This window comes from Schistocerca cancellata, chromosome 3 (assembly GCF_023864275.1).
Source record: "Schistocerca cancellata isolate TAMUIC-IGC-003103 chromosome 3, iqSchCanc2.1, whole genome shotgun sequence".
Taxonomy (NCBI): Eukaryota; Metazoa; Arthropoda; class Insecta; order Orthoptera; family Acrididae; genus Schistocerca; species Schistocerca cancellata.
Window position 1 is genome coordinate 575,861,053 of NC_064628.1, and position 16,761 is coordinate 575,877,813.

General features: G+C 37.3%; 1 protein-coding gene across 3 annotated transcripts in view; it reads left to right on the top strand.

The window, feature by feature from the left end:
- LOC126176817 (uncharacterized) overlaps nucleotides 1-16,761 on the top strand; it is a 90,029-nt gene that overhangs the window by 9,845 nt on the left and 63,423 nt on the right. For 2 of the 3 annotated variants that reach the window (XR_007535665.1, XM_049923999.1), the window contains exon 1: nucleotides 14,876-15,694. The exons of the other annotated variant lie outside the window; for it this stretch is intronic. Coding sequence is in view for 1 of the 2 variants with exons in the window: in XM_049923999.1 (XP_049779956.1) it covers nucleotides 14,896-15,694 (799 nt within the window). In the remaining variant the exon portion in view is untranslated. Of the gene's footprint in view, nucleotides 1-14,875; nucleotides 15,695-16,761 lie in introns of those variants that run through there. 3 annotated transcript variants of the gene reach the window in all.

Here is a 16,761-nt window from a genome sequence, read left to right on the forward strand (position 1 = left end):
TCCAAACATTTTAGAACATTTACATTTATTTGCCTGAGAGAATGTGCAAACTATTATTGCTACTACTACTACTACCGCTGCTGCTGCTGCTACTACTACTACTACTACTACTTCTAGTGTCAAACAATATGTAGAACGCAGCAAATAGCGCCATTTCAGAACGTCGAAATTTATTCCTCAAGTAGCTACTACTACTATCAAGCAATATCGAGTATGCAGTAAAATGTGCACTGTAACTTTGTCATTTGTATAGTGTTTTCTTGTTTAGAGCAAAGTAACATCGATAATTATTTTTCTCCAGGAATATTACGACTTTTTCACTGATGAAATAATTTTCATTGAAACACGTTCATCTATTTACTTTCTTGTTTAAGTTTAGTGTAAGTGTTTTCTTTGTGGAATGTAAATACCTATTTGTTTACATATATTACGTCTCTCTTGTAGCAGAGCACTAATAGGGAAAATATCAGGACCTTTCCAGTGGGTCACAGAAACAACAAACATTAAGAAGTCAAAAGCACAAGCATCATATTCATACAAGGAATAAGCTTGGCAAGATTAGGCTAACTTCCAATATTAGCGTACGCCGCCATGGTTCTCTCCTGCACATCTACAATTTGTGGCATACTCAGAAATTTAGAACTCCACATTCAGCACATTCTACAGATCATTTGATATCACATAAACATTTGTGTCATGGTTGGCTGCTGACATACACATAGTAATGAAAGGTGCACACACTACGAGAAGTCAATTGTGACCAGGAAGTCACTCGTGTAAAACAGCCAAGGCGAGCTATTCATGAACAGGTAGCATTTTCGTCCCATAGTTACAGACTGCATTACTCTTGATCTATAACACTTAGGCTGGTGCTGTTTCATCCCAAAACTGAACAGCAGTAGGTTAAACAATATTATACATTATCTTTATTTATCTATAATAATTTAATTCCTACAACAATTTGTTTATGTGATTAACTTTGAACACATATTTAGTTTATGGTACCACCGTCTGGGACCTCATGTATCTAATGTCACTCAAACTAAGTCAGGCTTCTCCCAATATCCATAGAATTATGTTATGCCTCATACTACACTGAAGAGCCAAAGAAACTGGTACATCTGCCTAATATTGTGTAGTGCCCCCAGGAGCACGCAGAAGAGTCACAACACGGCATGGCATAGACTCGACTAATGTCTGAAGTAGTGCTGGAGGGAACTGACCCCAAGAATTCTGCAGGTATATCCATAAATCCATAATAGTATAAGGGGGTGGAAATATCATCTGAACAGCATGTTGCAAGGCACCCAAATATTCTCAGTAATGTTCATGTCTGTGGAGTTTCATGGCCAGTGAAAGTGTTTAAACCCAGGAGAGTGTTCCTGGAGCCACACTGTAGCAATTCTGGATGTGTGGTGTGTCGCATTGTCCTGATGGAATTGCCCAAGTCCATCAGAATGCACAATGGACATGAATGGATGCAGTTCATCAGACAGGATGCTTACATATGTGTCACCTGTCAGAGTCGTATCTAAACGTATCAGGTGTCCCATATCACTCCACCTGCAGACACCCCACACCATTACAGAGCCTTCACCATCTTGAACAGTCCCCTGGTGACATGCATTCTCCATGGATTCATCAGGTTGTCTGCCTGTTTACATATGTCTGTATTTGAATACACATGCCTATACCATTTCCTTTGGGCTTCAGTATATATAAGTTGGAGTATACTACATGTAATTATTGATGGTCATTCTTAAAGAAAATAGGAATTGAGCCATTTTTTAAGTTCTCAGACACACTTCAATTTAAAATGTGAGGCATAAAATAATTCTACAAATTTTGAGAGGCCCAACAGTTCGAGTGATATTAGATGCATGATGTCTCAGACAGTGATACCAAAAACTAAATGTAGCTTCAAAATTTATTGCATAAACAAAATATTACAGTAATTAAACCATATTATTATTGTTATTGGTGTTTTGCCCTTAAAGAGCGCAGCTAGACTAAACTACATGGCAAATTCCTTTTGCTGCCTTCCTTGCTGTCCAAACTTTCCTTATTGCTCGCTGTGTTTCTGTTTCCGGTCCTCTGTCCATGCTTCTTGTGAGCTTCGTGTCTTCGGCTTCACCTTGGTATTTTATGCCAGTTCATTTGTCACAGTGTATCTCATGTAGTTTACTTTTCTTAATGATGTTTCTGAATTTTATTGTTTTTTATTGTGTCTGATATGATGTTGAGTTGGTTCAGGTCGTTTTTTACCTCTGCCACCCATTTGTTGTTTCTAGTGGTTACGCAGTCAATGATCTGTTTGGTCAGTCTGTGTGATGGCATTCTGTATAGGCGTCCATAGAATTGTAGTCTGCGTTTTCTAATCTTTTCTGTGATTGTCTCCATATGTTTGTATAGTTCCTCTGTAAGTTTTTTGATCTTTATTCCATTGTTGTTAATTGCGCCAAATACTTTCCTAAGTAATTTCCATTCTACTTTTTCTAGTTGCCTGATACAACTATGCCCTAGGATTAGTGTGGTCTCTGCTGCATGCAGTGCTTTGGGGAGCACCACCATGTTGTAGTGGCGTAATTTGGCTTTTTGTGAGATAGTCTTCTTGTTGTAATGATTTCACACTACTTTGTATGATACGTCCAGTTTAGTTTTTCTTTCTTCGTTTGAGTCTCTGTTATGTCCGCTCATTTGTAGTGTTTCATGGAGGTATTTGAAGTTTGCCATTTTGTAAATCGTGCCGTACTGTGTGTTCATAGATGAGAGTTTCTTTTTGCTCATAAACTGTGTTTTTTCGTAAGAGATCTGTAGTCCAGTTTTGGAAGCGATTTCATGTAGTTTTTCAATAGCTCCTTTTATTTCACTTATACCTTTCGGGACAATCGCCACATCGTCTGCAGAAGCCAGACATTTAATCTGTAAGTTTCCTAAGGTTATCCCCTGTTGCGATATTTCCCATTCTTTTATTACCTTGTGTAACACTAGATTAAAAAGGAGAGCAGAGAGGCCATCGCCTTGTCGTCGGAGCGAATTTCAAAGGGCTCTGATAGTTCCCCACAGAACTTTACTTTGGAAATTTCCTGCCTTGTAGCAGCAGTAACCGATCTAACAATATATATATATATATATATATATATATATATATATATATATATATATATATATATATATATATATATATATATATATATATATATATGTCTCGGATACTGCTGCTACAATGGCAGGTTATATATATATATATTTTTTTTCAAGGTTTAAGAGAGTTATTCTGTTTCCCTAACGATAATGGACGTGATGTTTCCACATTACCATCGTTAATAATGATAGCAATGCATGGAGATACTAAACAGTATGGGCTTATCAGACTCAACATCGAAAGGCATAATTAGTGGCTCAATGGTGATAATACACACAAATGGTAACTAAGTCTGGAAATTATTTGCAAGGCACGTTGCTAGTCCTACTGTTGACGTATGGCCCTAACGAAATGTAATGAAGTGAATGTGGCAAGAATAATAGTCGATACTATTCGATGGTACCACTGAGGGAGGATACAAAGAAAACAGGTTTGGAACCTAGTAGATGCAGTGGTGAGAAATAATTCGCGTGCATGATGTGCAAAAGGCTTCTTTAATAGTTGACCAATGAAAATGATTGTAGTTAGTAAGTGATTTCTTAGCAAGTAAGTGCAACTGCTTTGTAGAAGACCCACTGTTATCGCTGTATGAAGATTAAGACGCCAGATACCATACCACACAGACAACATTTTGCAAATGAAACAAATATGCCTAGACCCAGAATTGAACCCTTGCTTTCCTGAATGCTAACCCAAAACACCAGGTCCTGTGCACACTGTGCAGCACTACTCCTACATCCTCATGGTAAGTTGTAGAATTTTGTGTTCGAGTATAATGACTTTTCTGGAGACTAGAAATCTACTCTGTAGGAATCAGCATGGGTTTCGAAAAAGACGGTCATGTGAAACCCAGCTCGCGCTATTCGTCCACGAGACTCAGAGGGCCATAGACACGGGTTCACAGGTAGATGCCGTGTTTCTTGACTTCCGCAAGGCGTTCGATACAGTTCCCCACAGTCCTTTAATGAACAAAGTAAGAGCATATGGACTATCAGACCAATTGTGTGATTGGATTGAGGAGTTCCTAGATAACAGAACGCAGCATGTCATTCTCAATGGAGAGAAGTCTTCCGAAGTAAGAGTGATTTCAGGTGTGCCGCAGGGGAGTGTCATAGGACCGTTGCTATTCACAATATACATAAATGACCTTGTGGATGACATCGGAAGTTCACTGAGACTTTTTGCAGATGATGCTGTGGTGTATCGAGAGGTTGTAACAATGGAAAATTGTACTGAAATGCAGGAGGATCTGCAGCGAATTGACGCATGGTGCAGGGAATGGCAATTGAATCTCAATGTAGACAAGTGTAATGTGCTGCTAATACACAGAAAGATAGATCCTTTATCATTTAGCTACAAAATAGCAGGTCAGCAACTGGAAGCAGTTAATACCATAAATTATTTGGGAGTACGCATTAGGAGTGATTTAAAATGGAATGATCATATAATGTTGATCGTCGGTAAAGCAGATGCCAGACTGAGATTCATTGGAAGAATCCTAAGGAAATGCAATCCGAAAACAAAGGAAGTAGTTTACAGTACGCTTGTTCGCCCACTGCTTGCGTGATAGATAAACTCCAGTGGAAGACTCTGCAGGAGAGACGATCAGTAGCTTGGTACGGGCTTTTGTCAAAGTTTCGAGAACATACCTTCACCGAAGAGTCAAGCAGTATATTGCTCCCTCCTACGTATATCTCGCGAAGAGACCATGAGGATAAAATCAGAGAGATTAGAGCCCACACAGAGGCATACCGACAATTCTTCTTTCCACGAACAATACGAGACTGGAATAGAAGGGAGAACCGATAGAGGTACTCAAGGTACCCTCCACCACACACCGTCAGGTGGCTTGCGGACTATGGATGTAGATGTAGATGTAGATGTAGGAAGTAGTCACAGTACAGGTGATTATAGTGTTGCCAGATTGCCAATCTTTAATGTCTGTTTACTGCTGGAAATATCAGCAGGATGAAATTTCGTGAGAGACATTTTTTATTGCTAGTATGTGAGGAATCGCGCTGAGACGTCGAAGTGCGCGAATATATATATATATATATATATATATATATATATATATATGTGTGTGTGTGTGTGTGTGTGTGTGTGTGTGTGTGTAATATTTGATCTAATGACATGCAGTAGTGTTGGCATAATGGTTCAGTCAACAAAGAAAATTACAGGAAAAAATCGTTTAGCCGTAAATTTCTGTGCAGTGACAGAGGTAGCACTATGAACAACATACTTCAGTTCCTGAACCACTGGGGTGTGAGCATTAGGGTAGTGGTACACTGAAAGGTCACTTTTCTATGTTTTCTTGCATAACTCGAAAGTTGTATGTTCCTTACATGCCATGTAAGGAGGATCTTCAGTGATTAGACTGTGTCAAGCTAATGTAAACATATGTGTTACTGTGCATTTTATTGTGTACAGCGATTTTTATGGTGTAACAATCATCTGTGAGCGATACATTCATGGTCATTGTCATGTGCACAAGGAGCTTTTTGAGTTTTAATGTTTTATTTATGAGAAGCCTTTGTATAATCTGCTATTTTTTATCCGCTAACGTGACAATTCGGTGTGAGGTTCCAACTCTAAATGAATTCGTTTTGTAACAAAAAATTTTGAACTCCGTCAAGATGACAGCAATGATTGTCATAACCAGTTGTTGTAAATAAAGAAGTATTTATGTGATCTTAGCATTATAAAGTTTTCTCCTAGACTTGAATGTCGTCAGTCCCATTCCTTCAGACATATTCATACTGACTTTGCAAGATATGCTGCAGTTGTGTGCAGTAAGTGGCTCCACTCAGTGCAGTGCTGTCTACAAATTCCGGTAATTCTTGAATGGAAGATATTTATGCAGTCTACCAGTAATGTAAGAAAAGCTGTGAGGAGTGTAGTAACTTTTAGTCATTCATTTTCACTACCAAATGACTAGAACACATTTACCAGTCCAATCCCTTTCCCACAAACACTACAGAGGTCACTAACAACATCACACAAGGTAATTACTTCTCAGCCATCGTTTATGGGAAAGTATTTTACAAAAAGCTACTTCAGCAACTGCAAATAAGTAGTCACTTAATAATTTGAAAATAAATCCACTACATAGACACAAATTCTGTGAAGTTATTTTGTGTACTCACATAGGAGAACTGGCTGAGGAGGTGTAATCTGTCTGTAAACAAAAAAGAGAGCAACACTCGTGTGGGAAGTTGCCTTTCCTCAAAGAACTCAAAGAACACTACATCTGTCTATATCCTTTCCTTGTGGTACAATTTTAACTCCACCTAGCAACTTATGCCTGTATTCAATGAAGTATAACACACTTTGTGGAAAATAAACACTCTCCCTCCCGTATGGAGTACCAGCTCATTGGTGACATTTAATGTTGGTTTTAATCGCTCTTCGTTAAACAGCAAACATTAATTTTATACTATTAAAACACTGTTTTATTAATCTTCGATTTTTCTATCCCCTTCAACACAGAAACTATTGGAGCAAGAGAAAAAAAAGTAGGACTTTTTTGTAGGAAATTTAATGTAGTTTAATTTTATGCTTTGAAACAATTTCGCTACAAGCCGCTTTTCTCGAATTATTCAAGAAAAAACATAAAAAAGCTACCTCTAAACGTATCCCCACACCTACGCTCATGCCCCATGTCAGGAGCCACAGTTTGTTGTTCACATCACTACCACCTACCATTGTACAAAAATTTGCTGCTCTGAGAATTTTTTTTCACCTATTCAACTAGTTTTGGTCTTATTTGATCGGGCTTTAATACAGCAACATCCTAGGTGTTCATGATCAAGAGTTACGCACTCTGAACGTCTGAAAACATGTAATGAAAAGGCTACCTTTTCACAAGCAGGTTCGCTTTAGAATTTAGCGTCGTTGTCATGTCCCCCGTTAGACTGTTTGACAGCTTCGGCAATTTTCTACGAATCATGTTTATTTGCCTTTATTACCTCTACTACCAATTAAATGTCATTCACCAGCCCTAACTGGACAGACAGAGTCAAGTTACTACATTATCAAAATACATGAGTATAACTCTACTATGATAGTAATTTAACACTGCAAGATATGTTTAAGTTATAAATTAAATTACAATAATATCACAACAATAAAATAGATACAAGTATATAATGAAATTAAATATAATGGTTGCTGTTGGCGTCATGGAACTGAGCTGCAGCTCAAGTAAACACTATGCTATTACTAGAGAAGAATCCTTCAATACTGCAGAAGGGTTGCTCTTTTAGCTTGCACAAAATAGTAGTTTTAAACTGGTCCTATGGTAAAGACTGAATTCATCGGGTAGAGCATTAAAGAATTTTAGGGCCACCATTGGGAAGCTGTTTTGTGTCTTTGCTAATCAAGACCTTGGCATGTCGATACTGTCTTTGTTGCGAGTGCTGTATCTGTGAACTTCATTTCTCTTTCTGTAAATATCATGGTTTCTCTTTATGTGGAAGTGGCAGTTCAATATATACTGGCTGTAAACAGTCAGAACTCTTAACCTGGTGAAAATTGGTTTACAGTGGTCTGTTTTTTTGATTGATTGATTTATTGATCCATTTTCATCTACAGCTGCACAATGTGCAAGAGATATTTGGATTTTTATGTTAATATTAACAGTTTTACATATAATATACCTTGTATGTAATAACACACATTAATATATCAATTAATGATGAATACTTAAATAAATGTTGTTACACTATATACAGAGAGATAAAATACAAATGTTCTTCTGAATGAGACTACTATGGGTTAACACAGAAATATTTAGTTTTGTAGGTATTCATTTACTGTGTAAAGGCAGTGATCAACCAAGTATGACCGCAGTTTAGATTTGAAGTGACCGGTGTTTTGTGTGTGTTTAATAGTATCTGGTAAGGCATTGTATAGTTTGATACTAGGATGGATGAGCCCATTTTGAAATAACTTTGTGTTGGCGCTTTGAACATGTACATCTAATTTTTGTCTTGTATCATAGTTGTGTATTGTGTGATTTTGAGTGATGAGTGGTCTTTTTGTATGTAAGTTTTGCTTTAATTACATTATATTTTCAAGTATATATATGCAAGGAACTGGAAGGATCATCCTTTTTCGAAACAATGGTCTACATGATTTGCGATTATCTACCCCTTCCATTATTCTTATAATTTTTTTTTTAATTTTGAATGTTTTGATCGCATCTCCACAATTTCACCAGAACATAATCCCATACCAGAGGTGAGAGTGTACAACTGCATAATATACGCACTGAAGGGTGTTGTAGCTGGTACAATTTTTTAATGTGTGTAACACAAAACAAGAAATACTTAATTTTTTGTTCATTTGCTCAATATGTGCTTTACATTTCAAGTTGTCTTGTAGATGAAGTCCAAGAAATTTCGTAGACTGTTTTGACAATTGTCTGTCCATATAGCTCTAGATGGGGTGATGTCAGATTTTTTGTTTGTGCTGCGTGTATATCCATAGCTACAGTTTTTATTATTAAGTCATTGTCATCAAAGTAACATGTTAGCCTGTCAGTGGCTTCTTTTATGTTTTTTACAAGAGTTTCTTCTGAGTTTACTGTAATTAGAACACTCGTATCATCAGCAAATTGAAATATTTTACTGCTGTCATTGCATATATTTAGGTCATTTACATAGAGTAAGAACAGAACAGGACGCATTACTGATCCTTGTGGCACTCCATGTTTAACTGTCAGTAGCTTGGAATTATATTCCCTAATGACAATGTCCCTTTCTTTATCTATTTCCACACATTGTTCCCTGTTCTTAAGATGAGAACTGAGCCAGTTGTAAGCTGTTCCCCCAATGCCAAGATTTTCTAGCTTGTGTAGCAATTTGTCATGGTTTATGGTGTCAAATGCCTTTGACAAATCTAAAAATATGCCCATGGTAAGTTTTTTGTTGTCTAATGCTATCAGTGCCTCTAATAGAAAGAAGTGAACTGCTGATTCGGTTGAGCGGATTGCTCTAAATCCATGTTGAGATTCTGACAGATTGCCATTATCCTCTAAGAAGTCTGTAAGCCTCTTATTGAAAAGCCTTTCTAATATTTTTGAGAAAACAGACAGGAGTGCCAGTGGTCTGTAGTTGGAAATATCATCTTTGTTTCCTTTCTTGTATAATGGCTTTACTTTTGCTATTTTCAACATGAAGGAAAAGTTCCTGTAGCAAAAGATAGGTTACATCGGTGGGTTAAGGGCTCAGTAATCAAGTCCCCACACTGCTTTATAATGAAATCAGGTATATCATCTATACCTGCAGAGTGTTTCATTTTGAGACTTTTTATTGTAACCTGTACTTCTTCTACATTTGTTGGGTACAGAAAAATTGATGCACTTGAGACTTTTTTCCCTGTTTCTGTATGCTGTTTTCTATTAGAGGTCTGTTGTAGTAGTTTCTCTGTTACATTTATAAAATAGTTATTAAACATATTAGCTACTTCCTGTGGGTTATTAATGTTTTCCAAGCCAGCCTTTAATACTATATTATTAACTCTATTTTTGTAAGATTTGGTTTCTTTCTTTACAACTTGCCAGATTGCTTAGGTTCTGTTTGAAGCATCTTCTATGTATTTGTCACTGTCTCGTTTCTTTGCCTCCTTTATTATTTTATTTAAGATAGATTTATATTTTTTAAAGTAACTATCAAACTCCTGAGTTGTGTTGTAGCTTCTTGCAATATTGTGAAGGTACCGTTTTCTAGCACAAGATTTCCTTATACCACTAGTAATCCACTTGTTGCTTTTAGTTGTTTGGGTTGTTTTGGCTTTCAATGGAAAAGCAAGATCAAAATAATATTTACAAATATTCATGAATGTCTGAAACTTATCAGAAATATTTTCTGTACTATACACTATCACCCATGATTCTTGTTAGAGATAATTCAGGAATGTTTGTACTGCAGTATTACTGAAAGTTCTGCCCATGCGTGTAGTCTTCCTCATATAATTATAGGATAGATTAGTGTTTACACAAAAGCTTATAGCCTGTGCATGATGGTCTGCCAGTCCAGCTTTAATTATAACTGATTTATATTTTGTTTTGGAGCTAATTATTATTTGGTCTATGGTAGTACTAGGGGAGTGTATTGTAATCTCCAAATTATTGGCTGTTAATATGTATGTTCATCAGCTCAGATTTTGAATTGCTTCGCTTATTAAAGTCTACATTTAGGTCTCCACATATAAGAACTGTTTTTCGATTTATTAGTAAAGTATCAAGCCGAGTGTTGAATTTTTTTAGGTGGGTATCTGGATATCTATGTAAACATATTAAAATTAACTTGAATGCTGGAATTTCTATGCCTGATATTTCAAAATCCTTCTCAGTGTTTAAGGATTCAACATTGTCTAAGTTACTGATTTCGATATCTTTCTTTATTTACGTATATGCAGTTCCCTCCATGTGTAAACTGATTTGCCGGCCGCGGTGGTCTAGCGGTTCTAGGCACTCAGTCCGGAACCACGCGACTGCTACGGTCGCACGTTCGAATCCTGCCTCGGGCATGGATGTGTGTGATGTCCTTAGGTTAGTTAGGTTTAAGTAGTTCTAAGTTCTAGGGGACTGATGGCCACAGATGTTAAGTCCCATACTGCTCAGAGCCATTTTTTTTGTAAACTGATTTCTATAAGTTTGTGCTGCTAACACATAATCCGTTATTTTCACTGTCTTTAACTCATTTTCTTTCAGCCAGTGTTCAGTTAAGCACAGTATATTAACATATCTGAGTTCACTTGATAACAAGATTTCAAGCTCTCTTACTTTATTTCTAAGTGACTGTATATTCTGATGAAGAAGAGTGATCTGGTGAGATTTTAGGTTTGTTCTGATTGTACTTGGTTGACCACTTACCTTTATTCCTGAATTTAAATTGTGTGGGAAATCTTCATTCTCATCTAGAAGCATGAGTTGGTTTTTTCCATTGGTCGTAAGAAAATGTCCTGATGGTAAAAAGGGGAATTCTCCATCTTTCCGGTCATTTTACTTGTGTGGTCGATGTTGAGGTGGTTTCTATTTTTCCTGCAAGGACTGCTACCGGAGGTGGTGTTGATAGGTGCACTAGTTATCCTAATTTGGTCTTGAGGCTTTTTGGGAATAAAAAATCTTGTAGATGGTCGCCTTACATTTCTTCTCACTGGAATTGCTGAACTTCCTCCTGTTGCTGGGGTGGTAGTAGTTGATTGTTGGTGTTCACTGATACATGTAAAATTAGATGTCCTTGGTGATACTTTTGCGACTGGATCTGCTGATGTCCTTAGTGGGTCTCCTGTAGGAAGGCCTACTACTTCTGGTTTCCAGTGACCAGTTCTTCTTGTTGTGTCTTGAATATCTTCGGGTGTGGAACTTGGTTCTGCTGCTTTTTTTGGATTAGATGCTTTTGCTGGTATCATAGCCTGGTTTAGTCGATGGTAGGTTTGTTTCGCTGTGTCTTCTTTGAGTGATGAAGGTGTAGTACATTTCTTTTTCGCGCCTCCTCGTTTACCTTTCATAACTATTGAGTTGGATAAGTCCATTTCTGCTGCTGATTTTTCTTGTGTTTTCACTGTCATATTTGCTGAAAGGTCTTCACAGTGTATGTATATTAGAGCCGGTATTTGCAGACTGGCACCTACTGCTAGTTGTAAATGTCTACATAATTTCTCTTTCCCTTTCATTCGCAAGTGAAGTCTATACTTTCTATAATCGCTTCTACTGAGGAATGTATTGACGTTCATTACCATTACATGCTCATAATTTTTTGTAGTCCTCATTAGTCCTCATTTAGAATTCGTTTGGAGCATAGATTCTGTTGTTCAGTTTTGGTACATCGTATCTGTACGGAATTGCGCACAAAATAACTTTTGTGTGGGCTGTCTTATGAAAAGAATCTGTTAAGGCACATTTGAAATCCTAAAATTTCTTTAGGATGTCGTTAGTCCCACCTAGAATGATGACACTGTCACTTTTCGTATATTCTTTCGTCTTCCCGTCTATGTTAGAAACCACGTCCTTTAACTGTATGTTAGGCTTTATTACAGAAGAGATGTAGTGTTTTTGATTCTGAGAACTGATCATAATTTTTGCACAGTGACGACCATGACTGTCAGAAAGAATTAATATGTTCTGTCTCTTGTTATCACTGTGTATCATTTTTGGGGCACTGTTCGATCGCTTTTTTTACAGTTTTCATTTGTATTAACGCTGTTGGTTCTGTAAGGGCACGTCATAACACAAGCTCTTGAGTCCTTCACTGTAGTATTTTTGCTTCTGATCCACTGATGCTGCTTTTCTTTCTCACTATTTACAATTTTTGTCGGTTTTGTTTTGATTGGTGCACTCGATTTCTGATAACCTAACAGTTCGGTTTTTTCATTTCGAAGTTTCGTTAAATCATTCTTTAAAGTGTTAATCGCTGCTTGCATACTTATGATACATTCTTTTAAATGTTCAATATCTGTTACACATTTTTTACATGGTATATTTTCACTTTCAACATCTGTGTTTCCGTGTGGTAGAACATTGCACACATCACACTCATGAGCCATTTCATTTGACTTCATATACATACCAGTAGTTCACTATTTCTAGACCGAATTTCCGGGACACTTGAGTTATAATATCACGCACAATGCATTTACGATTGCAGTATTCACTTATTTTTATGTATGTCGTACATTTTTCGTTCAATTTGCGTTTATATTTGTAGAGCAGTTTACACTTTCCGCCATCTTCTATATGACCGAAGTAATGATCCTCATTGCTTTCTTTTGCAGTAAAAGCACATTCTTGCAGCCTGCAGAATGGCCCCAAAACGGCAGCCCATAACTGATGTGGCTGTGGAACATTGCATAGTACACAGTTGGCAGGCACTGTTCTGGTCCTATACTTTTCAGTTTCCTCAAGAGGCACAGGACCCACGAAAGTTTGGAACATACATGCTTGGTATGCTGTTGCCAGGTTAATTTGGAATCAATGAGAAAGCCCAGAAGTTTAACATCTGCTGCCTTAGCCAGTGCTCCAGTATTGCTGAGGCTGCATATCATCCTCTGAGTTTTTTCTTCATTAATTTTCATTTCGTTCATGATAAACCAGGCCTTAGTTTTACTGAACAAGACTTCTGCTTGTTGGACTGCCTGTACAACATTTTCTCTTTTTGAGAATAAGATTGTATCATCCACAAACTGCAAGATGTGCCCATTGGAGCCTATATAATTTACGAAGATAAGGAACAGCAGGGGCCCTATTACTGATCCCTGTGGCACACCATGCTGTAGCTTCTTCTCACCTGTATCAGCTCCTTGCACGGAGACAATCTGTCGTCTATTTCTCAGGTAGGATTCAAGAATTTGCAGACCAGATTCCCCTATACCATATGTTTTTAGCTTTCTGAGCAGGGCCTTATGTGGAATGTAGTCAAATGCCTTACTAAGGTCACAGAGTACTAGTGCTATAGACTCTTTTCCTTCAAAACCCTGACTTATGTTTGTAACTAAGTCAAGTACAGCTGTTGTTGTTGACCTGCCCTTCCGAAAGCCATGTTGTGCATCATAAAAAATACTATTTCCTTCAAAGTAACTTAATAGTTGTTCTTTCATTACAGGCTCCATCACTTTCACTAGTACTGGTATTATAGGCATGGGCCTGTAGCTTGACACTTCGCTTGGACTGACATTTTTGTAAACAGGCACTGTGCGTGCTACTTTCAGGATGTCTGGAAATTCCCCTGCTCGGAGGCTTTTATTTATTACTACTGTTAATGGCTGTGCAATTTCACTGATTATAGTTTTTGACATAGCATTTGCGAGGTGTATCTCTTCAATTGCAGAAGCATGTGTATATCTATATTCTTCTATCAGATACATAACATTTTCTACAGCCCACTCCATCCCTCATGGCACTCATTTCACCGACTGAACGACAATAAAAGTGGACAAGATAGCAGACGCAAGCTTTCTATAGCGCTAGCGCCAAAGCGGAGAGGGACACGAACTACGTTTGATGGTGCGCACAAAATCGAGAACCAGAGGATGACAAGCGAAATTCAGCGTACATTACGCGCGGGGCGAAAAGCCGTTTGCGCACGCGCTTCTACCGTTAACGCTAGAGAGAATTCTCGTTCACTGTTGCACGTTCGCTTGTGTTCGCTGCAGTGTAAAAGTTGGTTCAGGTGCATCGTGTAATAGGGGCATATATTAGTCATGTGCCGGGACAGCAGGGACCTGCAATTTTTGGTATTAGGGAAAGAAAATTTTAGCGATTCAACATTCATGACGAAACAGGTTATGTTTCATCTTTTATACTGTACGTACAAGCTCATTACGGAAGAAAATCTTTTGATTTTTTGACGTCATTGGTCAGTTCAGTAAATGAAGAGCGAATATTATGCGATGTTGGAAAGAAGCTGCTGCGCAACAATATGTACTCTCCACGTGGAGTCCATATCTCTGGATAAAGCTAGTCGTAATTTAAACAACATAAGGAGGAGCATGTAGTTGGGATGTAGAAATTGAAATCGAAATCACGGGTAATATTCGTATCTATACAGATCTCACCTGAATTTTTGGTGTGTTTTTAGCCTACTTTTCCGCCACAAATATTACTTTGAGTTCGCTGTCGTCTATTTTATTTAGATTCAGTAGCTTTGAAACAGTATAATTGATAAAAGTCGAAGCTTACACAGTGCTCCAGTCGGATTTGCCCAGTTGTTTATAAAAAAAAAAGTTGTTCAGGTTATAAAGCAAGTATGATTAAACAGCCTGTAATAGTAGACGTTGGCACTACCAAGCATGAAAGCGGTAGAAGGAAACCAGCGGTTGGTGCTCGTCCAAGATCGAGGTCAGTCGGGAAAACGAAGTTGGAAAGCAAATCCGTTAAACAGCCATTTAAACCTTATATTACAGTAGACGATGAGACACTTGATGGGGATTCACCATCACGAAAGCACTCTGCCACCAACAGTCAAGTTAAAAAATTCATTTCGCTTCCATCTTCCACTGTAATGGATGATGCTAGTGGTCTTGCCCCTACAATGGAGAACAGCATTTATGATAGCAAATATCGTCGTCTTAGGACTACCTCGTTCACTGCGTACAAGAGCAATACTATTTTGCATAAAACTACTTCCTCCAGATTATCCACTGCAGTGGATGCTGGTGTTAATAGACATTTCGAACCTAAAGTCTCACAATACAAGACTGGCGATATTCAGTCGTATAAACTGCTTGACGACCTCGACATCACCGATGAAGAGGCACTGGATACTGAAGATAGTGAGGCTACAGATGATCCTGATGAGAATGATGATCCTGCTGAGCCGCCATCAAGTACCGGAGATGCAGAAGGAGAAGCGACAGGCAATGCAGAAGGAGAAGCGACAGGCAATCCAGAGGATGTTACAGACGAACAAAATGAAAACGAAGATGGACAACCCGGTCCTCCGTCTGGCGATAAGTCTGGGGCAAGTGATTCTGTAGAAGATGGAGAAACAGCTGGTCATATAGTACTAGTACAGTTTCTGCTTCTGGCTTTTGTGTGTAAAGCAGGTAAACATATTAAATCTTTCTTCATATGCCTAACTCTCAAATGTAGATAGAAGATTTGATTCCTGCTTTTCTAGAAGTAAAACAAATTTGAGTTGATCTATTACTATTTAACTAATAACATTAATTTTCCTTGTCATGGTATAAAAAATTGTTAATGTTATATTTCTGTGTTTATAGAGTTTATCATGCAAGCCTACCTGTCAACACTTTTGTCATTATTGACACTTAATTATACATGACACATTAGCTGTAGTTCTATAAATAGCTCTATATTTTATGACAGTACTACTGTACCTACTGGTATAACACAATTTCTTCTGATGATGTTTCCTTCAGTTTCATAGATATGTTTTTAAATATATAGTATCTGTATGTGGTTGTACTAGATTTGTAGGTTTGTAGTAGGAATTTTTACAAAATCCAGATACGTAAATGACTAGCATGTACCAATATTTTCACAGAGTAAATATATAGGCTATTGTTTTCAAACAGTTGTCATGTTCCACATCATAGCAAGTTGTTGTGAATATGATCCGTGTTTTTTTTTTTTTTTTTTTTTTTTTTTTTTTTTTAAACTAAGCCTTTCAGATTAGCCTAGGGCATGTAAATTATATTTCAATTGCATGAACTGGTGGTATTGTATGTAACTGAGGTATGATTTTTATTTATTTTTAGGCTAATGAAAATGATTCAGTGTAGGTATCCATATTGTACCACTAATTGTGAAACATGAACAGAACTATCACATGATATGTAATATTTCTTCTCAAGAAACTTTAACATAATTGTATATGTATAAAACTATAGGTACTAGCACTATGTTTCAAATATAAATAGCATTTTAGCTAGTTGCTTAGCTCTCCATTTGTTTTTTTTTTCATGTATTTAGCTATTTATTTATGGCTGTGGACCATCCTGTACAATGGTGCTCGACAAGTTTACATGAAGTTTGAAAAATTACAATTTTCAAAAATTTGTAACTACATGCATATATCAATAAAATGACTGATTTCTTCAAATAAGGCCTCTAAAATACAAGTATCTAAAAACATTGATATATAAACATA